Raw genomic sequence first — 24,589 nt, forward strand, 5'->3', positions numbered from 1 at the left:
CTGTTGCCCAGGCTGGAGTGCAGTGGCCGGATCTCAGCTCACTGCAAGCTCCGCCTCTCGGGTTCACACCATTCTCCTGCCTCAGCCTCCCGAGTAGCTGGGACTACAGGCGCCCGCCACCACGCCCGGCTAATTTTTTTGTATTTTTTTAGTAGAGACGGGGTTTCACCATGTTAGCCAGGATAGTCTCGACCTCCTGACCTCGTGATCCGCCCATCTCGGCCTCCCAAAGTGCTGGGATTACAGGCTTGAGCCACCGCGCCCGGCCAGGATTCCCTATTTCATGAATGGTGCTGGGAAAACTGGCTAGCCATATATAGAAAGCTGAAACTGGATCCCTTCCTTACACCTTATACAAAAATTAATTCCAGATAGATTAAAGACTTAAATGTTAGACCTAAAACCATAAAAACCCTAGAAGAAAACCTAGGCAATACCATACAGTACATAGGCATGGGCAAGGACTTCATGACTAAAACACCAAAAGCAATGGCAACAAACGCCAAAATTGACAAATGGGATCTAATTAAACTAGAGAGCTTCTGCACATCAAAAGAAACTACCATCAGAGTGAACAGGCAACCTACAGAATGGGAGAAAATTTTCACAATCTACCCATCTGACAAAGGGCTAATATCCAGAATCTACAAAGAACTTAAACAAATTTACAAGAAAAAATCAACCCCATCAAACAGTGGGCAAAAGATATGAACAGACACTTCTCAAAAGAAGACATTTATGCAGCCAACAGACACATGAAGAAATGCTCATCATCACTGGCCATCAGAGAAATGCAAATCAAAACCACAATGAGATACCGTCTCACACCAGTTAGAAAGGCGATCATTAAAAAGTCAGTAAACAACAGGTGCCGGAGAGGATGTGGAGAAATAGGAACACTTTTACACCGTTGGTGGGACTGTAAACTAGTTCAACCATTGTGGAAGACAGTGTGGCAATTCCTCAAGGATCTAGAACTAGAAATACCATTTGACCCAGCCATCCTAGTACTGGGTATATACCCAAAGGATTATAAATCACACTGCTATAAAGACACATGCACATGTATGTTTATTGTGGCACTGTTCACAATAGCAAAGACTTGGAACCTACCCAAATGTCCATCAATGATAAACTGAATAAAGAAAATGTGGCACATATACACTATGGAATACTATGCAGCCATAAAAAAGGATGAGTTCATGTCCTTTGTAGGGACATGGATGAAGCTGGAAACCATCATTCTGAGCAAACTATTGCAAGGACCAAAAACCAAACACCGCATGTTCCCACTCATAGGTGGGAATTGAACAATGAGAACACTCGGACACAGGGTGGGGAACATCACACAATGGGGCCTGTCGTGGAGTGGGGGAGGGGGAGGGATAGCATTAGGAGATATACCTAATGTGAATGATGAGTTAATGGGTGCAGCACACCAATATGTCACATGTATACATATGGAACAAACCTGCAGGTTGTGCACCTGTACCCTAGAACTTAATGTATAAAAAAAAAATGCACTCTGTAGAAACACCTTATAAATGTAAGATGTGGGAAAGGCTTTTATTCTGCCAAGTCATTTCAAATACATGAAAAATCTTACACTGGAAACGCTAAGAGTGTAAGAAATGTGGTAAAGCCTTTGTTTCTTTCACTTCCCTTTGATATCATGAAAGGACTCACACTGGAGAGAACCCCTATGAGTGTAAGCAATGTGGGAAAGCCTTCAGATCTACCTCACACCTTCAAAATCATTGTAGGACTCACACTGGATAGAAACCCTATGAATATTAGCAATGTGAGAAAGCATTCAGATCTGTCAAAAATCTTTGAATTCATAAAAGGACACACACTGGAGAGAAACCCTATGAATGTAAGGAATGTGGAAAAGCATTCCATAATTTCTCTTCTTTTCAAGTACATGAAAGGATGCACAGAGGAGAGAAGCCCTATGAATGTAAGCATTGTGGGAAAGCATTCACATCTGCCAAGATCCTTTGAATACATGCAAAACACACACTGGAGAGAAACCCTATGAATGTAAAGAATACAGGAAAGCATTCAGCTTGCCTACTTCCTTTCATAGACATGAAAAGACTCACACTGGAAGGAAACCCTGTGAAGGCAAACAATATGGCAAAGTTTTCACTTCTTCCAGTTCTCTTCAATATCATGAACTCACACTAGGGAGAAACCCTATCAATGTAAGCAACGTGTGAAAGGCTTTATTTCTTCCACTTCTTTTCAATATCATGAAAGGACTCACACGGGAGAGAAGCCCTGTGAATGTAAGCAATGTGGAAAGCCTTCAGATCAGCCTCACACCTTCAAATCCATGGAAGGACTCACACTCGAGAGAAACCCTATGAATGTAAGCAGTATGGGAAAGCATTCAGACCTGACAAGATTCTTTGAATACACATAATGAATGTAAACAATTAACTGTTTATAATAACTGTATACTAACAAATGTTATTTTTAAATGATTAAGCTATAATAGTAAGGCTGGGCGCTGCGGCTCATGCCTGTAATCCTAGCACTTTGTGAGGCCGAGGCAGGTGGATCACGAGGTCAGGAGATCGAGACCATCCTGGCTAACACAGTAAAACCCTGTCTCTACTAAAAATACAAAAAATTAGCCGGGTATGGTGGCGGGTGCCCAGCTAGTCAGGAGGCTGAGGCAGGAGAATGGTGTGAACCCAGGAGGCAGAGCTTGCAGTGAGCCAAGATTGCGTCATTGCACTCCAGCCTGGGCGACAGAGTGAGACTCTGTTTCAAAAACCAAAAAAAGCTATAATAAAATATTCCATTGGTGTCATGTATTAGGTCAACCTTATACTGTTAAATTGTTGAATTTGGACATTGGGAGTCAGTATAACCATGTGGATAAAATGCCAGGTATCTTTTTCCTCGGAAATTTTACTTTTAATGCTTATGTACTTAAATTTTTATCTCAACCCTAATTTTTCTTTTCCTTTCTTTTCTTTTCTTTCTTTTTTTCAGAAAAAATCTCACTCTGTCACCCAGGCTAGAGTGCAGTGGCATGATCTCAGGTAGCTGCAACCTCTGCCTCCAGGGTTCAAGCAATTCCCCTGCCTCAGCCTTCTGAGTAGCTGGGACTACAGGCGTGTGCCACCATGCCAGGCTAATTTTTTGTATTTTTTAGTAGAGACAGGATTTCACCATATGGGCCAGGCTGGTCTTGAACTCCAGAACTCATGATTCACCTGCCTTGGCCTCCCAAAATGCTGGGATTACAGACATGAGCCATCGTGCCCAGCTGCAACCCTATTTTTCATTCAGTTATAATACCAATAGTTAGCTCATGTACCTCTGAGTGCCTTCTTCCCCAGAACCAGCAGTGCCTACCTGCTGTCAGCAAGGGTGTAGTATACCATAGTGATAAAGATGGCCAAAAGCCATAAATAACTGTGAGATGTATGAGAATTACAAGTAACATTAGTAAGAAGAGAAGGCCGGGCGCGGTGGCTCAAGCCTGTAATCCCAGCACTTTGGGAGGCCGAGACGGGTGGATCACGAGGTCAGGAGATCGAGACCATCCTGGCTAACACGGTGAAACCCCGTCTCTACTAAAAAATACAAAAAACTAGCCGGGCGTGGTAGCGGGCGCCTGTAGTCCCAGCTACTCGGGAGGCTGAGGCAGGAGAATGGCGTAAACCCAGGAGGCAGAGCTTGCAGTGAGCTGAGATCCGGCCACTGCACTCCAGCCTGGGCGACAGAGCGAGACTCCGTCTCAAAAAAAAAAAAAAAAGTAAGAAGAGAAAACTTTTGGCCATGTTTATGATTTGAAATATGTTTTCCTCTATATATTTTTATGTACAAATGTGGGTTTAGGTAAGAAATAGCTTTTAATTCTAAACCTTGAAGTCAGCTTGTCATTAAAATAGGTCATAACAAAAAGGTCTAGGTACTGAACTTGTAAGTAAAAATAAATATTAATTAAATATATTATTTCCTTTAGAAATGTAGTTTCAAAATGCCCTTGTTTTTGTCCTGATCCATCGTGGTCGCTGAGGAGCATCATGTCTCTCCAACAGTAAAAGACTTGGCCTTGGCTGGGCATGGTGGCTCACGCCTGTAATCCCAGCACTTTGGGAGGCTGAGGTCAGGAGTTCAAGACCATTCTGACCAATATGATCAAACCCTATCTCTACTAAAAATACAAAAATTAGCAAGGCGTGGTGGCATGCTCCTGTAATCCTAGCTATTCGGGAGGCTGACACAAAAGAACCACATGCATACAGGAGGCAGAGGTTGCAGTGGACTGAGGTCACACTGCTGCACTCCAACCTGGGCAACAAGAGCGGAACTGTGTCTCAAAAAAAACAAAAAAAAAAGACTTGACCTTGTGGTGAGGGGAGGTCATCTGTAGACTCCTGGACCTGTTTTTGCCTTACTTATTCTCTAAAGACTAAAATATTTCCTAAAATGTATGGGCACTGTTTACCAAAAAGTACTTTAGTTAAAACATGAATTCGTTTATGCCTTATAAAGCTGTATTTTTTCAAATTGCTTTACTGAGTCATAGGAGGCTAATAAATTTGTGTAAATTGTCAAAATACAAGCCTGTCTTTCTCTGATAATGTGCTATTGATGCTAACTTGTCAACAGCCTGCTTATCTCAGCAGTGTGAAGTTAACAGCAACATGGAAAAGTTTCTTTTCTATATCATGTGATGGCATAGACCAATTCAGTCACTTCCTTTTAGGTGCCAATGAAGCTGCTCTTCAGAAACGGTTATTTAAAACTCCCTGGCCGGGCGCGGTGGCTCAAGCCTGTAATCCCAGCACTTTGGGAGGCCGAGACGGGCGGATCACGAGGTCAGGAGATCGAGACCATCCTGGCTAACATGGTGAAACCCCGTCTCTACTAAAAAATACAAAAATTAGCCGGGCGAGGTGGTGGGCGCCTGTAGTCCCAGCTACTCGGGAGGCTGAGGCAGGAGAATGGCGTAAACCTGGGAGGCGGAGCTTGCAGTGAGCTGAGATCCGGCCACTGCACTCCAGCCTGGGTGGCAGAGCAAGACTCCGTCTCAAAAAAAAAAAAAAAAAAAAAAAAATTGTGTAAATTGTCTAAATACAAGCCTGTCTTTCTCTGATAATGTGCTGTTGATGTTAACTTGTCAACAGCCTGCTTATATCAGCAGTGTAAAGTTAACAGCAACATAGAAGTTTCTTTTCTATATTATGCAATGGCATAGACCAATTCAGTCACTTCCTTTTAGGTGCCAATGAAGCTGCTCTTCAGAAACACTTATTTAAAACTCCCTAAGTTCAAAATCCAGACACCACAGGATGCAGCATCAGCCACTGACCAAACCCCCTCTGTGTGTGGAGGTGATATACCCAGTCCCAGATAATGTATCCACATCAGTGAAGGGTGGAATCATTGATTGTCAGATCACACAAAGTAACTCAGAGCAGGGAAGACAAGGCAGTGAAACCTGACCAGGAACGGTGGCTCACACCTATAATCCCAGCACTTTGCTAGTCCAAAGCAGGTAGATCACTTGAGGTCAGGAGTTCAAGACAAGCCTGGCCAACATGGTGAAACCCTGTCTCTACTAAAAATACAAAAATTAGCTGGGCATAGTGGTGTGTGCCTGTAATCCCAGCTAATAAGGATGTTGAGGCAGGAGAATGGCTTGAACCTGGAGACAAAGATAACAGTGAACTAAGATCACACCATTGCAGTCTCCAGCCTAGTCGACACAGCGAGACTCCGTCTCAAGAGAAGAAAAAAAAAGAGTTGGGTGCACCTGAATCCAACCCCTGCCTCATCCTTCTCCCTTGAAGGCCAAATACACCCTGATACTTTTCACTGAAGAGTAGAAACAACACAGTTCACTTGATCCCAAATGTGACTTTCCACAGGATGCAAGCAGTGTTGGAATGGCCAATGACAGTGACAATGAAAGTGCAGGGTGAAGGTGATGAACAGAACACACTGGAGAGCCTGACATTGGCCTAGATATGGGGGTGTCTTGATGTTTCACAAAGAGCCCAAGGAGCACCCCAAAGAGGACACTGGAGCACAGTCCCAAAGGATCTTCATATGCCAGGAACGCCACTAATTTTGGAAGTCAGCAACATTGGTGCCTGTTTGAGTCATGATCCTACACAGAGTGATTATTGAAAGCTCACACCAGGAGGGGTGACTCACACCTGTAATCCCAGCACTTTGGGAGGCCGAGGTGGGTGGATCATCTGAGGTTGGGAGTTCGAGATTAACCAGGCCAACATGGCAAAACTCCATCTCTACTAAAAATACAAAAAGTAACCAGGTATAGTGGCTCATGCCTGTAATCCCAGCCATTTGGGAGACTGAGGCACAAGAATAGCTTACACCTGCAAGGCAGAGGTTGCAGTGTGCTGAGATCATGCCATTGCACTTCAGCCTGGGTGACAGAGCAAGACTCTGTCTCCAAAAAAGAAAAAAGCTCACTTGGTTCTTCCCAGGGTGCCCCCATTGCAGGTGTACCAGCTACTCATGTTGACCATGGGAGGAACCCTTTATACTGAGAGAACCTCAGAGCCCTGGAAAGCTAGGGATCCACAGGCAGATGCAATAGTCAGTGATGCCCTCCACAAGGGACAGTAGTATCATGGGGCTTTTCCTAGACATTTCTAGTGAAACAAATGTGGGTTTAGGTAAGAAATAACTTTTAATTCTAGACCTTGAAGTCAGCTTGTCATTAAAATAGGTCATAACAAAAAAGTCTAGGCACTGAACCTGTAAGGAAAAATAAAAATATTAAATAAATACATAAAATGTTCTTATATATAGGCTTAGAAGAGGTCAGTCAAAAATTCAGGGGCCGCTGGGCATGATGGCTCATGTCTGTAATCCCAGCACTTTTGGGAGGCTGAGGCAAGCAGATCACTTGAGGTCAGGAGTTCAAGACCACCCTGGCCAGCGTGGTGAAACACCATCTCTATGAAAAATATAAAAATTAGCTGGGCATGGTGGCACACACCTGTAACACCAACTACTCCAGAGACTGAGGCATGAGAATCACTTGAACCAGGGAGGCAGAGGTTGCAGTGAGCCAAGATCATGGTATTGCACTCCAGCCTGGGCTACAGAACAAGACTATCTCAAAAAAAGAAAAAAGTTCAGGGACCTGGAGGAAGGAGAGAAACTGAAGCGTGCTTTGGTTAATAGATATTTCATTTTGACTGATCACTAAAGAGAAAACTATTCAACTAGTGGTTTGTGAGGTAAATACTGGAATTTCTAGTCTGTGTCTGGTTTGTCATAGGTAAGGAACGTGGCACCATCTAAGTCATAATGCGAAGGGTGTTTCGTTGCAGTAAGGTGCTCTTGCACAACACAAAGGATGGGGGATTTCATGAATCATAGCCATTTTCAGGATGACCCACCCACCCCCATATCCTTCCCACACCCCTTACTCTTTTTCTATCCGTGTCTTTGATTTGACTGGTCCTGAGTTGTATCCTTCATAGTAAGCGAGTAAATGTAACAGAACTGTGGGTAGTTCTATCAAATTATGGAACTTGAGGAGGGTGTTGTACAGGACCCAGGTCTAGATGCAGTTGCTGAGAAGTACAGGTGGCCCCTGAGGCTTTGACTTGCATCTGCCGAGTGGAGCTGTGCTGGGTGAACCAGGAACTTGTGGAGTCTCTGCTAACTCTGGATGGTTTCTGAATTCAATGGTTACATAACTGCTTAGTGCTGGAGAATTGGTTGGTGTTCAGCAAGCACCACACATTTGGTGTCAGACAAAAAGACAGCATAGGTCAGAACCTTCCACTGACTCAGTGAGTGAGTGGTCTTTGGTGGGCATTGAGACCCTGGTGGAAGGACTGTGTCCACACTGTGGGGAGGGGACAGCAGGGTGTGTGTGAAAGTCCCAGAAGTAATTTTCTGGCTGCTCACATTTCCCTCACACACTACCTAGGAGTGGGCCAGCCTGGTCTCTGTCTCCACGGTCCAAGTGATTCCTAAACTTGAAAATGTGTAACTATTGGAGTGTGTAACTATTGGAGTGTGGGTTTCCTTGTGAGCTGTGGGTGAGGCAGGCTGCCTACCTGAGCTGCCTCCCTTTTGTTTTTTTATAGAATCTTGCTGCCATGGAATTGCTCTTTTCCCATGCATCTGAGAATTTACTTGTTTGTTTGTGTATTTTTCAGACAGAATCTCACTCTATGGCCAAGGCTGGATCAGTGGCGTGATCTTGGCTCATTGCAACCTGTGCCTCCCAGGTTTAAGAGATTCTCCTGGCTCAGCCTCCTGGGTAGCTGGAATTACTGGCACATGTCACCACACCCTGCTTTTTTTTTTTTTTTTTTTTTTGTATTTTTAGTTACAACAAGTTTTCACCATGTGACCAGACTGGTCTCAAAGTACTGACCTCAAGTAATCCACCTGCCTCAGCCTCCCAAAGTTCTGGGATTACAGGCATGAGCCACTGCACCTGGCCACATATAAGAATTTTATTCTGTGATTTGGGTGTTAGGATTTTAATTAGCTGGTTGGAACCTTAGTGAATGGTTTGATAATGTTTGAAGAAGGAAATCGAGTTCTTCAAATAAGCTGTTTTATGCCGTGTCAAAATAATAACAGTGTGAATACTCAGAGATGTACCACCCCCAAAAATAAATAGGCCTTGGGCAGTTCTGGTGTGTTTCCTTGGTTTCACTTATTTATTTATTCTTTTTCTTGAGACAGAGTCTCACTCTGTCGCCCATGCTGGAGTGCAGTGGTGCAATCTCACTGCAAGCTCCGCCTCCCGAGTTCACACCATTCCCCTGCCTCAGCCTCCTGCGTAGCTAGGACTACAGGTGCCCACCACTGCTCCCGGCTAATTTTTTGAAGTTTTTAGTACAGACGGGGTTTCACCGTGTTAGCCAGGATGGTCTCAATCTCCTGACCTCGTGATCCGCCCACCTTGGCCTCCCAAAGTGCTGGGATTACAGGCATGAGCCACCGTGCCCGCCGGTTTCACTTATTTTTGATACGCAAAGGTGATCAAAGTTTTGATTCTTTTTATTGTTCTTTGTAGCTTTGTCATCTCTTTGTCACAAAGAAGAATTTTGCCACTTTTGAATTTTTAGTAACAGAATATTACTGTTAATACACCATTAGTATTATGCTGAGAGGGTGTATTTCTGAGTTTTTTTGCCTGAGCCTGTTGCAAACATGCTGCTCTGTGAAGTTGTGGGTCACATAATTGACTCGCCCATTCCACTACTTAATGGCACTTGAGTTGGTTCAAGTCTATCTTTTGATTTTTTTTTTTTTTTTTAAAGATGGAGTCTTGCTCTGTCACCCAGGCTGGAGTGCAGTGGCAGGATCTCGGCTTACTGCAACCTTTGTCTACTGGGCTCAAGCAATTCTCCTACCTCAGCCTCCTGAGTAGCTGGGATTACAGGCGCCCGCAACCACGCCCAGCTAATTTTTGCATTTTTAGTAGAGATGGTTTCACCATGTTGTCCAGGCTGGTCTCGAACTCCTGACCTCAGGTGATCCACCCGCCTCAGCCTCCCAAAGTGCTGAGATTACAGGCATGAGCTACTATGCCTGGCCTATCTTTTGATCTTATTGACGATGCTCTTCTTGTTTTTGTCTTGTTTTGTAAACAATCTGCAATTTTCACAAGTTATAGTTTGGGAGTCTGGTTTAATAACTATATTTCCTATGACTAACATATAAGGGAGATTTACACAACTTTGTAAAGGAACTGTTAGGCTGGAATTTAGGTTGATAGAGTAAAATGGCTTACAATCTCTTGTTTCTATAGTTTGGTTTCCAGACCAAATTCTAAGGCGGTATGAAGCTACAGTAAGCCTCCATAATTCTGGATGTTCAGGACCAAAAACAGGACTTATTATTTTTGGTCTTGGAGTAGAGATTCCCTTTTCTCCCCATATCCAAGGATAAAAAGCCTGTAATTTTGTGTGCTTATGTTCGTCTAAACTTTCTGTTAAGTCATTATCAACAGTTGGACTCACTAGTGTACTAGGACCGAATTGAGTTTGTCCTGTGCAATTGTGGTAGAATTGACCTCGAGGTGCCCAATCTATAACAGTTCTGAATGTGTTGTTTTGTAATATCACCACACTATCGGCCACACATTCTTCCCAAACTAAATCTTTTGATTCTTTGGAAATCTCCTTGGGGCAAGGTTTCCCTTTTGGCCTAAATTTTAATGATCTTTGATAAGAAAAGTCTTGTAAATAGTTTACCTGTGGTTTGAGTGACATTCCGCTTACCATGTGATAAGTAAATTTACTGGTGGGACTGACAGTAGGTACTTGTACTAACCAATTTTGAATAGCAGGCATTAAACCTGGTGGTCTCCCTAGGCAAATAGGAGGATAACGATACCCAATGGAAATATTTATCATCATTCCTTCTTCCTCCGGTTTGGCAGGGCAAAGATCATCTGTGGGACCAGGTACCCACACACTATTATTAACATATACTTCAGTAGGATTATCCATCCATGTGACTGCCCAAATTAAGGGCGGGAAAGGCACATAAGCCCAGTAGGTATAATTAGCTGCAGCTGCTCCTGCAGGCATGGGGAGACTTACCACCGTTGATACAATCATTAAAGCTGCAAACAGCATTTTTTCTGGGGTTTGTGTCACCTTTGTGCTAGCTAGGCTTTTTCCAGCTAACAGTGTCAGCTTCTTTAACCGTGCCCAGGTTGGCAGCTCCGCCTTCTTGGTGCGTGGTGACTTCATCTGTTCTTCTGATATCATCACTTGGTTCATCTTGCGAGTCAGTGGTGCTCGATTGCGGTGTTTCTGTCTCCGTGGAGGTGCTTTTCTTTGCATCTCCGCTGGGTTCATTGTAGAACTTCAAATGTCTAGTGGGTATCCAAACAGGAAACTGATTTTCTCCTGGTGAAACAAGCAAAACCTCTTCCCCAGGTTATCACCTTCCCTATTTCCCATGTCTTATTTTTGTTGTCTTTCCACCAATCAGTTTTCCTTCATGTGGACTGTTCTTTTTACCAGTAATATGTTGTTCTGCAGAAGTAGTAGTCTGATTTCTATAAATGTTTAAAAAATTTAAAGTATAGAGTGCTAGATTAAGCTGCATCTGAGAAGTGATACACTCCTTACTGTCTCCCCCTTCTTTTTGTTTAACTAACTGAATTTTGAGTGTTCTGTTAGTTCTTTCAACTATGGCCTGTCCTTGGGAATTATAAGGAATTCCTGTTGTATGTGTAATTTTCCACTGATTAAGAATTTTTGGAAAGCTTTACTACAATAACCTGGTCCATTGTCAGTTTTAATTTTTTCTGGAACTCCCATTACAGCAAAACAAGATAATAAATGTTTTTTAACATGGGAAGTACTTGCTCCTGTCTGGCAGGTTGCCCATATGAAATGTGAATAAGTATCAACTGTTACATAAACATATGATAATTTTCCAAATGAAGGTACATGTTTACATCCATTTGCCATAATGCATTAGGACACAGACCTCTGGGATTAACTCCTGCCTCTTGAGTGGGCAGGTGTAGTACTTGACACTGGGTACAATGTTGTACAATATCTTTTGCCTGTTTCCATGTGACATTAAATTTGTTTTTTAACCCTGCATTTACATGGGTCAAAGCATGAAGTTCTTGTGCTTTTATGGATGCAGAGGATACCAGTAAGTCAGCTTGTTCATTTGCTTTAGTTAAAGGTCCTGCTAAATTAGTGTGTGCTCAAATATGAGTAATATAAAATGGAAAATTCCTTTTTCTTACAGTTTGTTGTAATAAATTGAACAGCTGGTTTAACTGATCATCCATGCTATATTTAATTAGAGCTGTCTCAACATCCCTTGTAGCCTGTACTACATATGCAGAATCTGATATAATATTAACAGGTTGATTAAAATCTTCTAACACTGTAATGACTGCAACCAACTCTGCCCTTTGAGCCAATTGATATTGAGTTTTGATTACTTGCTCTTTTGGCCCTGTGTAAGCCACTTTTCCATTGCTGGAACCATCAGTAAATACTATCAGAGCATTTTCTAAAGGTTCATATCTGGTAATTTTAGGTAAAATCCAAGTAGTCAATTTTAAAAACTGGAAGATTTTTGTTTTTGGGTAATGATTATCAATAATTCCCACAAAATCAGCAAGACCAATCTGCCATGCACCAGAAATGATAAAGACTTGTCTAACTTGTTCCTTGGTTAAAGGAACAACTATTTTGTCTGGGTCATTACCACACATTTTTATTATTCGTAATCTTGTCTGACCAATTAATGTAGCTATTTGATCCAAGTACAATGTAAAAGTCTTAATTGTACTGTGAGGAAGGCATGACCACTCCACAAGATCAGTATTTTGAATAATGATGCCTGTTGGGGAATGTGCAGTGGCAAAAATCAAAAGTTGGAGTGGGGCTAAGGGATCTCTTCTACTTATTTGAGCTGACTGAATTTTTTTTTCTACTAATTTAATTTCTTTTGTTGCCTCTGGGGTTAATATTCTTCTACTATTTAAGTCTGGATCTCCTCTTAGGATAGAGAACAAATTTGACATGGCATAAGTAGGAATGCCTAGAGTTGGCCGAATCCAATTAATATCATCTAACAATCTCTGAAAGTCATTTAATATTTTTAATGTGTCTTTTCTTATTTCTATTTTTTGTGGCTTAATTTTTCTATTTTGTTTTTTTTTTTTTTTTTTTGAGACGGAGTCTCGCTCTGTCGCCAGGCTGGAGTGCAGTGGCCGGATCTCAGCTCACTGCAAGCTCCGCCTCCCGGGTTTACGCCATTCTCCTGCCTCAGCCTCCCGAGTAGCTGGGACTACAGGCGCCTGCCACCTCGCCCGGCTAGATTTTTGTATTTTTTAGTAGAGACGGGGTTTCACCGTGTTAGCCAGGATGGTCTCGATCTCCTGACCTCGTGATCCGCCCGTCTCGGCCTCCCAAAGTGCTGGGATTACAGGCTGAGCCACCGCGCCGGCCGTTTTTTTTTTTTTTTTTTTTTTTTTTTTGAGACAGAGTCTCGCTCTGTCGCCCAGGCTGGAGTGCTGTGGCCGGATCTCAGCTCACTGCAAGCTCCGCCTCCGGGTTTACGCCATTCTCCTGCCTCAGCCTCCGAGTAGCTGGGACTACAGGCGCCCGCCATCTCGCCCGGCTAATTTTTTGTATATTTTTAGTAGAGACGGGGTTTCACCGTGTTAGCCAGGATGGTCTCGATCTCCTGACCTCGTGATCCGCCCGTCTCGGCCTCCCAAAGTGCTGGGATTACAGGCTTGAGCCACCGCGCCGGCCGTTTTTTTTTTTTTTTTTTTTTTTTTTGAGACAGAGTCTCGCTCTGTCGCCCAGGCTGGAGTGCTGTGGCCGGATCTCAGCTCACTGCAAGCTCCGCCTCCCGGGTTTACGCCATTCTCCTGCCTCAGCCTCCGAGTAGCTGGGACTACAGGCGCCTGCCACCTCGCCGGCTAGATTTTTGTATTTTTTAGTAGAGACGGGGTTTCACCGTGTTAGCCGGGATGATCTCGATCTCCTGACCTCGTGATCCGCCCGTCTCGGCCTCCCAAAGTGCTGGGATTACAGGCAATTTTTCTATTTTCTATCTACATCCCTAAATAATGAAAAGGAGCAGAGGTTTGGATCTTATCAGATGCTATTGTTAGTCCTGCATTGGCAACCTCTGCTTGCAGAAATGTGTAACAGTCAATTAATTTGTCTCTTGTTTCTGCAGCACATAAAATATCATCAATATGGTGAATGATATAACAATCTGAAAATTTGTCTCTAACTGGTTGAAGGACTTGACCTATGAAAGTTTGACAAATAGTTGGACTATTAAGCATTCCCTGAGGTAGCACTTTCCACTGAAACCTGGTGGCTGGTTCTTTATTATTTATAGCTGGTATAGTAAAGACAAATTTTTCACAATCTTGCTCTGCCAGAGGAATGGTAAAAAAGCAGTCCTTTAGATCAATTATAATTAAAGGCCAGTCTTTTGGGATCATGGCCGGAGAGGGCAATCCGGGTTGAAGAGGCCCCATGGGTTGAATTACAGCATTTACGGCTCTTAAGTCCATTAACATACGCCGTTTGCCTGATTTTTTCTGAATTACAAATACAGGAGAATTCCAGGGTGAGAATGAAGGCTCAATGTGTCCCTTTTCTAATTGTTCCTTTGCTAATAAATGTGAAGCCTCCAGTTTTTGTTTTGGTAGCGGCCACTGATTTACCCATACTGGTTTTTCTGTTTTCCAAGTTAATGGAATGGGTTTAGGAGGCTCTACAGTGGCCGCCCCTAAAAAGGATACCCTATTCCTTTTTTTTCTTGATTTTTCTCAGTCTCAATTGGGACTTTAATGCCATTTTCATTTTTCTTAATCCCTTTCCTGATATATATCCCATCTTAGTCATGATTTTTTGACTCGTGGGGCTGTATAATGGAGCGGGCATAATGATTTCCGCACCTCATTGTTGTAATAAATCTCGACCTCATAGATTAACAGGAATTGAAGTAATCATTGGCTGAACAGTACTTTCTTGATTATCTGGCCCTAAACAATGTAAAATCATTGTACTTTCATACACTTCTGAAGCTTTGCCTATGCCAACAAGTCCTGTAACAGCCTTTTGTTTAGGCCAATTTTTTGGCCACTGATTTAAAGCAATGACAGAGATATCTGCTCCAGTGTCTACCAACCCTTCAAACAGTTTTCCTTGAATAATGGCCTTACACACAGGTCTGCTCTCAGAGACCTGACTTACCCAATATGCAGCCTTTCCTGCCGGAACAGTGCTTCCGAACCCTCCTGTTCTTTTTATCTCACTGTTTCCAACTTTAATATAAGGTAGGAGTAATAATTGGGCAATCCTGTCTCCTGGACTGGCACTCCAAGGAATTGAGGAACTAATAACCAATTGAATTTCGCCTTTATAGTCTGAATCAACCACACCAGTATGAATTTGAACTCCTTTTAGATTTAAACTTGATCTTCCTAAGATTAGTCCTACAGTCCCCTCAGGAGGCTCCCCTGGAAGCAGAGAGACTGCTTGTAAAGTACATAAATCTACTGCTGTGCTGCCACTTGTGGCAGGGGATAATTGCTGTGTTGTGATAACTGGCTTATTCACTGAGACACTTGTGACAGTGGGGGTTGTTGTTCCTGAAAACCCTGAGGAACAAAAGGCTGAATTTGGAATGCCCCAGTTTGTTGCGGGGCCTGAGGCTGGCCCCTCCTCTCGTTTCCCGACAGTGGTTGCCCATTTTTATCAAATTTAGAACGACATTGAATACTCCAATATTTTCCCTTTTTACATCTTGGACATAGGCCAGGTGGCCCTTTATCTGTTGTTGTAGTAGCTTGAGCAGTTGCATTTTGTTTATCTGAGACTACGCAATTGTTTTTTAGATGACCAATTTGACCACAATTATAACATTTTCCCCCAAATGTTCTAACTTGTCCTCCTAAAGCAACTCCTGTGATTGCTTGAGCCATAAGCATAGCTTTATGGATAGCTCCTCCAATTCCATCGCACGCTTTAACGTACTCTGAGATTACATCTGATCCTGCCAGGACCCTTCCTTTTGATGGCTTAATGGCTGATTGGCAATCAGGACTGGCGTTTTCATATGCCATCTACTCCACTATGACCTTACGGGCATTCTCATCAGTAACTGACTTTTGAGCAGCATCTTGAAGTCTTGCTACAAAATCAGGGTAGGGCTCTTTAGAGCCTTGTCTTATTGTATTAAAGGAGGGGCAGGTGGTTCCTGGGTCTTGGATTTTCTCCCAGGCCCTAAGGCAGATAGCCCTAATTTGCTCAGTGGCCTCATTTGGCATTATTACTTGTTGGTTAACAGTGCTCCAATTCTGACCTATTCCCAATAGTTGATCTACATCTATGTTAATAGGAGGATTGGCAGTCCTATTTCTTCATACCTGTACTTGTGCCCCATCAATCCACCAAGTCTTAAATTGTAAAAATTGAGAGGGTGAGAGTGATGATTTTGCCAGAATCTCCCAATCATAAGGAATGAGTCTATGTCCATGAGCAATGGAATCTAATAATGTTCTCATGTAAGGAGAGTTGGGTCCATACTGTTTTACTCCCTCTTTCATTTCTTTTAGCATTTTTATAGAAAAAGACTTATATCTGGCTTCAGCTACAGGAGGTTCTCCCTCTTGGGCCCCTTCTCCAGGTGGTCTTGCTTCTAATATTGTTGGGAATTGCCATGCCTCAATATCTCTGTTTGGGTGAGGGAGAAGGGACAAAATAGAGGAAGGTGAACAAGATGGAGCAGTACCTGTTGTTTCCGGGTTCTTCATCACCAACTTACTCGCACGTGGGAAAATGCAGCCCGCGCCCGGGAAAATGCAGCCCGCGCCCGGGAAAATGCAGATCAACTGAGCAGGCGCTGTGTGACCTTAGTCTGAGGAAACCAAAACATACCCGGCCACGCCTATGGAGACGCCCCTATCCCGCCCTTATCCCGCCCACTGCCCTCCCCCTTCCAGTACCAATGCATAAAAGTCCACTGCCAGCAGGAGCCGGTGTGACTTCTTCGGCCCCCCTTACTTGTGGACCGGAGAACCTCACCCGAGAGCTCCGGCGCGACTTACCTGGCCCCATACCTGAGGACTGGATTACTACGCCCGAGAGCGTGTGCATATTTGCAATAAAAGACTGCCACTTTCTTACGTACTTTGGCCTCATGTTTAATTATTTAGTTCTCCTAAATTAAGACAATCTCCTTGTTTTCTTGCCTCATCAATAATTTTATGTAATGCACTACCCTGTGTACTAGGCGATGCTGTAGGATTAAGTCTCATGGTGGGCGACTGAGGATATGGCGCCCTGCCCTGTGGCGCTGGAAATGTTCCTGGCTGTCCAGACGGATTTTCTGGGGGCTGCTGATACTGCAATTCGGCTGGCGGCCAGTATTGATAGGCTACTGGTGGCTGGGTCTTATTTTCTACCAGCTGATATTGTGGACACTGTATTTGGATTGGCATTGCCATGACAGAGACTCTATCTTTTTCTATTTGATCTTCTTTTGGAGTTTGTACTTATTTAACCTGCATTTGAGGTTGTAAAGTTACAGGCATCTGAGCTGCTGTAAGAGGAGCTGGCCATCGTAGTTTAGACTCTGATGGCTCTGCTAATTCTGGACCTTTTCTTCTAATTATAACGTTTCAGAATATATCACCTCCTGTAATTGATTATCGTCAACATTTTGCGTTGACCGAGCCATTACTGGCTCTGCTACACATTTACAGTGTGAACTTTCCTTTCCTTTCTGGGATTCTATCCCTGCCTCTTTTTCACAATCTACTGCACAACTTTTAGGGACATCAGAAACTGAAATGCTATCTTCTCCTGTTTGAAACGGTTCTAAAGCTACTTTAATAATGACCCAATCATTCCATACTGTAAGTGGGATAATTTTACCTTCCCTACTTGCTTGTTTTAATTCTTTGCCAATTTTTTCCCAGTCTTTTAGATCTAAAGTTCCCTGTTCTGGAAACCATGGACAAAACTGTTCTATTGTTTGAAATAGCATAATTAGATTTTTGGTAGAGACTTTACTCCCCCTCTTTTTTTTTTTTTTTTTTGAGACGGAGTCTTGCTCTGTCGCCCAGGCTGGAGTGCAGTGGCCGGATCTCAGCTCACTGCAAGCTCCGCCTCCCGGGTTTACGCCATTCTTCTGCCTCAGCCTCCCGAGTAGCTGGGACTACAGGCGCCCGCCACCTCGCCCGGCTAGTTTTCTGTATTTTTTAGTAGAGACGGGGTTTCACCGTGTTAGCCAGGATGGTCTCGATCTCCTGACCTCATGATCCGCCCGTCTCGGCCTCCCAAAGTGCTGGGATTATAGGCTTGAGCCACCGCGCCCGGCTACTCCCCCTCTTTTTAAGAGAATTTTAATAACACTTCAATAAGAGGCATATTTACTTTTAGTTTGCCCCATTGTTACCCTAGGTTCTTCCGAGTGCACAAGCTTACTGCAAGGCTGACTGTAGACGTACTGGGGAGTCTCTCGTCGACTTGTCCTCAATGACCATTCTCCAGTGTACCTTCACCTTAGAGAAAAGCACCCACGTTGGGCACCAGATGAAGGGGTGGCCTACCCCTCCACACCTGTGGGCATTTCTCGTTAGGTAGAAGGAGAGACTTGAGAAAGGAAATGAGACACAGAGACAAAATATAGAGAAAGAAAAAGTGGGCCCAGGGGACCGGAGCTCAGCATACAGAGGACCAACGCCGGCACCGGTCTCTGAGTTCCCTATTTATTGATAATTATCTTTACTGTCTTAAAGATAAGGGAGTGGCAGGATAATAGGATCATTGTAGGGAGAAAATCAGCAGTAAGACATATGAATAAAGATCTCTGTGACATGAGTAAGTTTATTGTGCCAGCAAGTCCCACTTTTAGCCGTAAGGCAGTTTTCTCCTATCTCAGTAAACAGAGCATACAATCGGGTTTTACACCGAGATGTTCCATTGCCCAGAGACGTGCAGGAGACAAATGCTTTTCTTTTTTTTTTTTGAGACGGAGTCTCGCTCTGTCGCCCAGGCTGGAGTGCAGTGGCCGGATCTCAGCTCACTGCAAGCTCCGCCTCCCGGGTTTACGCCATTCTCCTGCCTCAGCCTCCCAAATAGCTGGGACTACAGGCGCCCGCCACCTCGCCCGGCTAGTTTTTTGTATATTTTTTTAGTAGAGATGGGGTTTCACTGTGTTAACCAGGATGGTCTCGATCTTCTGACCTTGTGATCCGCCCGTCTCGGCCTCCCAAAGTGCTGGGATTACAGGCTTGAGCCACCGCGCCCGGCCCAGATGCTTTTCTTTATCTCAACTGTCAACAACCGCCAAAAGGCCTTCTTTTCTCTTGTAATAATCCTCCTCAGCACAGACCCTTCACGGGTGTCAGGCTGGGGGACGACCAGGTCTTTCCCTTCCCACGAGGCCATATTTCAGACTATCACATGGGGAGAAACCTTGGACAATACCTAGCTTTCCTAGGCAGAGGTCCCTGCAACCTTTGGCAGGGTATGTGTCCCTGGGTACTTGAGATTAAGAGAATGGTGATGACTTTTAACCAGCAAGCTGCCTTCAGGCACTTGTTTAACAAAGGCACATCCTGCACAGTCCAAAATCCATTAAACCTTGAGTCACCACAGTGCATGTCTCTTGCAAGGACAAGGTTAGGGGTAGGGTCACAGATTAACAGCATCTCAAATACAGAACAAAATGGAGTCTCTTATGTCTACTTCTTTCTATATAGACAGAGTAACAGGCTGATCTTTCTTTCTTGTCCCCACAGTCTCCAAATCTACTTTTCCTCTTGGACCCATTGTGAGAATAGCTGTGCTTCATAGGCCACTACTGGTGCTAGTAGTGATAGCCCATAATAACTAGGGACAAAAAGGGAACTTTCACTTTTTTTTTTTCTTCCTGAGATGGAGTTTGTGCTCTGTTGCCCACGCTGGAGCGCAATGACGTGATCTCGGCTCACTGCAACTTCTGCCTCCTGGGTTCAAGGGATTCTACTGCCTCAGCTTCCAGAATAATCAGGATTACAGGTGTGCACCACCATGTCCGGATAATTTTTGTATTGTTAGTTAGAGACAAGGTTTCACCATGTTGGCCAGGCTGGTCTTGAACTCTTGACATCAGGTGATCCACTCACTGGCCTCCCAAAGTTCTTGGATTACAGGTGTGAGCCACCACGCTCACCATGTTTTATGTATATAAATGTGTGTGTGTGTGTGTGTATATTTCTCTTTTTAATAAAATACAGACTAGGTCTCACTATGTTGCCCAAGGTGGTCATAGGCCAAACTTTCAGGCTCAAGCAATCTACCCACCTCGTTCACTCAATGTGCTGGGATCAAGGAATGGGAAACTGTGCCAGGCCAAATGAAAGAGACTTAGTGGGAAGCTGGGCACGGTGGCTCACACCTGTAATCCCAGCACTCTGGGAGGCTGAGGGGGTGGATCACCTGAACTCAGGAGTTCCAGACCAGCCTGGACAAGATGGTGAAACCGCGTCTCTACCAAAAATACAAAAAATTCGCCAGGCATGGTAGTCCCATTCTCACAGTCACAGAAAGGTTCTTTCTTAAGGATTCCACCTGCTGGAAAGCATTATTTACTACCAGAACTTGTTCAATTCAAGAGTTTCTGGTTTCATCTCCTTGTCATCATTACAACCAAAATCCTAGAGGGACTGATTTACCACACTGTGGTTGCCATAAGGCCCGATTTTTACCCTCAGCAGCAGCTGTAACATCCCAACTTAGAGCTCTACCCTCTAAAGGTGTGCCTGAGGCTTGTGCCTGCCATACTAACATGTTAATGTGTCCAAAGCTTCCTGCAGAGCTGTGTCCCAAACCCAAAGTGCCCCTTTCTATAAATCTATATATTGATCTCAAACATTGGACTAAGTGTCAGATAAATGCTCTCCAATAATCCAAAGACTAGCAAATGTCTGGATTTCTTTTTTCCTTTTTCTTTCTTTCTTTTTTTTTTTTTTTTTTTTGAAACGGAGTCTCGCTCTGTCGCCCAGGCTGGAGCGCAGTAGCGCGATCTCGGCTCACTGCAAGCTCCGCCTCCCAGGTTCACGCCATTCTCCTGGCTCAGCCTCCGGAGTAGCTGGGACTACAGGCGCCCGCCACCACGCCCGGCTAATTTTTTGTATTTTTTTTTAGTAGAGACGGGGTTTCACCGTGTTAGCCAGGATGGTCTCGATCTCCTGACCTCGTGATCCGCCCGTCTCGGCCTCCCAAAGTGCTGGGATTACAGGCTTGAGCCACCGCGCCCGGCCGATCCTTTTTCTTTCTTTAAGAAACATAGTATGACTCTGTTTCCCGGGCTGGAGTACAGTGGTGGGATCATAGCTCACTGCAGAAACTCCTAGTCCCAAGGGATTCTCCTGCCTCAGCCTCCCAAGTAGCTGGGAATAAAGGCACATGCCACCATGCCTGGCTGTTTTTAAATTTTTTGGACAGATGGAGTTTCACTATATTGCCCAGGCTGTTCTTGAACTCCCAGGCTCAAGTGATCCCCCTACCTCAGCCTCCCAAAGTGCTGAGATTACAGTCATGAACAAATGCACCCAACCCTGAAATAGAAATATTTCAAAGGGAAAACATCTAACATTCATGTTGTTATCTATACAGCAGTTAAGAGGAACTATCATTTAGGGTCTATCGTGAGGCAGAAATTTAAAAATAATAGTAAGTACTGAATTTAGTTACTCCAAGAAAAGTAAAAGCTAAGGCCCAGAGTGTGGCAAGGCAAGGGTTGAAAAGCACAGGTTTTCCTCTGCCTAGCAGCTCACTTCAAGGACAGAAGATAACGCTGTCCAAATAGCCAAGGTCAAAGGAATGGGCTCCAGACACCCCTCCCGTTCAGAGCAAGGTTGGAGGAAAAAAAAAAAAAAGAGAGAAAGACGGATACTTTTACTGTTACTCTTTTCCAAGGCTTCTTAAGCATTATTATGTTTTACAAATGTCTCTATTTAGTCAATTCTTGTTTTTCTTTCAATGCAAGTATAAGGACACTGGCTATGCAAGGTCATAAATTATGCTATAGACTACATGGCCTATCACTGTATGAGTAACTGCTTTTGTTTTGCATCTGTAAGGCAGCTTATAAAAACCCCGCTTTGTCTTCGTTTAATTCTCAGCTTTTTGGATATGAATCATCTGAGCCGGTGCATACCTAAAATATAAACAAATCCTCCTGTACTCCATATTGGTCTTTCCATTCCTCAGTTTACCACAACAATGGGATTCTAGGACACCAGGTATGAAACAAATATGAGGAAGGTCAGGGAACAAGCTGACCTAATGCTTAATGCTGTAGGTGCTGCACGCTTGATTTAAATTTTTCTCCTCCCTTCCTCCCTGATGAATTTAATAAAGTTTAAAGGGATGGTTTCACCAGGGGCCTTTTCCATTGACTGCAGGGAGGTCAGCCCGCCTGGTAAATCCTCAGTAGGCCAAGCCTCTTACATGGCTAGAATGATCTAGTCCATAAGGAAATATTACCACCTACTGTGTTTTACAATTAGACCATCCAAGGGGTTTCCCCAGGGAGTTTGGTGGGCTTTTTATGTTTTTTTGTTTGTTTTTGATTTCTGTTTGTTTTGAGACAGTGTCTTGCTGAAGTGCAGTAGCCTGATCATAGTTCACAGAAGCCCCAAACTTTGGGGCTCGAGTGATCCTCCTGCCTCAGCCTCCTGAGTAGCTGAGACTATAGGTACACACCACCTCTCCTGGCTAATTAAAAAATAAATTTATTTAGATCCGAGTGTCTCACTTCACTGGTCTTCAACTTCGGGCTTCAAGTGATCCTGCCTCCTAAAATGTTGAGATTACAGGCAGGAGCCATGGCACCCGGCCTCCCAGGCTGTTGTTTGCAATCTCTAAGGGTTCTGCAGCTGTCTATTCCCTGACAGTGAAAGTCTCATCCTTTGACCCCACTTTGCAGCAGTAGTTGAGCATTCACTTTTCTTTCCATAAGGGAGCGAGGTTGCCAGTGACCCTCATCCCTCTCCTCACTGCTGACTTCTTTGTTATCAGAGCCTTCCTCTTCATAAATTCCCACGGAATCCAAGTTTTCAAGTCCCATTTGGGCTTAGTTATGATAGCCACAGGCCCACACCACCTGCCACAGCACCCCCGTACCATCGAAGCCACCCGACTCTCTCCCCGAGTTTCCCGTCCTGGGCGCCCCCATCTCTGCTCTCACGGGTTCCAGGCCCTAGAGCCGCGCTGCAGCAGAGCCCAGTTCCCAGGACTGCTCCTTCCACCTATCCACATCCAGCTGCAGCTCTCCACCCTCTCTCCCATCAGCCTAGTCTGGCCTGAAGGTGCTGCAGTGTCATTGACTGCGGGTCCCTCAGCTGCCACCCCCACCAGGACCTGGAAGTCTTTCAAATGCACTTAAGTTATCTTAGATTTTTCCTCCCCCACTTCACACATAAGCATAGAAGGAGAGCAGGGACTCTGCTGGTGTGTTATTCACACAATGGGATTGAGGGTGTTTGTCTCGCAGAACTAACCGATGGGGTGAGAAGTAGCTGAATAACCTGCAGAAGGAAGCAGAGCCCGAGGCCAGTGACTCCACGTTGAGGACAGTCTGGAGCCTACAAAGGGAGAGAAAGAGAACTTCCCTGGTGGCTTCCCGGGCAGCCCACCCCCTTCTACAGGTGGCCTCCAGCTGCTCAGAGCAGCTGCAGAAGGAGTGTGGATCCCGAGAAGCTGCAGGGCCCTGGAAAGCAGAAGACCCAGGTGCAGAAGCATTTGTGGCGTCTCTGTCCTTTGCGGTGTTGTGCCGCTGGAGCCTGGAGCTGGGCAGGGTTTGGGGTTTGACATGCATGGAGTCGCTGGGGTCAGAGTTATTTGTATAGATAAAGAAAATGTGTGGCCGGGCGCGGTGACTGACGCCTGTAATCCCAGCACTTTGGGAGGCCGAGGCGGGCGGATCACGAGGTCAGGAGATCGAGACCATCCTGGCTAACACGATAAAACCCCGTCTCTACTAAAAACACAAAATATTAGCCGGGCGTGGTGGCAGGAGCCTTTAGTCCCAGCTACTCGGGAGGCTGAAGCAGGAGAATGGCGTGAACTCGGGAGGCGGAGCTTGCAATGAGTTGAGATCGCGCCACTGCACTCCGGCCTGAGCTACAGAGCAAGACAGACTCCGTCTCAAAAAAAAAAAAAAAAAAAAAGTGTGAAGATCAGGCTAGACCTAGAGGCAGAATTGTTGGTGGCGTCACCTGGATAAAGCGTTCATACGTTGACAGTTTACTCAGGTCAGAAACTTAAAACCTGGTTATAGTTTCCTGCTGGTGAAAATGAAGATCTGGAAGGAGGAAACATTTTCACACTGTGAGGAGGGGATGGGGTGTGTGACCAAGGCTTGGCCACGCCTCATTCCCAATTCCGGGCCGCTCGAGGACATATGCCTCGCCTCCTGGTGCAGTCGTGCCTGGCCTGGTCTCGCTTCCACTGCTGCTCTGAGGCCAGTAGATGGCTCCTATGGACACTGAGTCTGAAATTCCCTGCACACTCCTGTGACCCCGTGCAGAACGAAGGAGCAGGGACAGCCCCTTGAGTGAAGATGACGCTAGTATTCTCTTCTATCAATACCAAGTTTGGCTGAAATGCAAATATCCAATAACCAGAGTGCAGAAAGCAGCTAGCTCTTAGAGAAGCCTTAGAGAATCCGTCAGTCTGGCTCTGGGGGGCCTGATACCCAGGGCTTCAGCTGTCACTCAGATGTGGGGGCGGGGCCTAGCATTTCATCCAGTCAGAGGCGCCGGCGCGTGGCCCTGCGCACAGTTCTTCCGGAAATGTAGGGGTTGTGTTCCTCCCCACACCTTTGTCGCTGCGCGGGCGGCGGTTGTCCAGCCCGAGAGGGACCTGGTGCCTCTATCCAGGCTTCTGTCGCTTTGTCACCTGTGCTGTTCCCTGCTGTAGTCACAGGAGCTGTCGAGAGGACCTCGGGACATCTGAAAGCCAGGAAATGGTGCGTGTGCAGGGCCGGGTGTCGTGAGACGGGGGAGGGGCTGCCTGGAACAGGCGGGAACAGACTGTGGCGG

General features: G+C 44.9%; 2 protein-coding genes and 1 long non-coding RNA gene across 3 annotated transcripts in view; 1 reads left to right on the forward strand and 2 right to left on the reverse strand.

Annotated features, from left to right (window-relative positions):
* The window catches only part of LOC117074210 (zinc finger protein 878-like), a 79,945-nt gene that overhangs the window by 49,868 nt on the left and 5,488 nt on the right, over window positions 1-24,589 (reverse strand). The window lies entirely within an intron of this gene.
* On the reverse strand, window positions 10,626-18,039 carry LOC117074220. Its single transcript, XR_004433528.1, has 2 exons — window positions 17,982-18,039; window positions 10,626-10,895 (listed from the first exon to the last, which is right to left on the reverse strand). It is a non-coding gene; the product is annotated as an uncharacterized LOC117074220 (long non-coding RNA).
* ZNF433 (zinc finger protein 433) overlaps window positions 24,333-24,589 on the forward strand; it is an 83,074-nt gene continuing 82,817 nt past the window's right edge. The window contains exon 1 of the mRNA XM_033195418.1: window positions 24,333-24,516. Coding sequence (XP_033051309.1) covers window positions 24,514-24,516 — 3 coding nt within the window. The 5' untranslated portion in view covers window positions 24,333-24,513. The remainder of the gene's footprint in view (window positions 24,517-24,589) is intronic.

The sequence above is a fragment of the Trachypithecus francoisi genome, unplaced genomic scaffold (genome assembly GCF_009764315.1).
Source record: "Trachypithecus francoisi isolate TF-2019V2 unplaced genomic scaffold, Tfra_2.0 Lachesis_group5, whole genome shotgun sequence".
NCBI lineage: Eukaryota > Metazoa > Chordata > Mammalia > Primates > Cercopithecidae > Trachypithecus > Trachypithecus francoisi.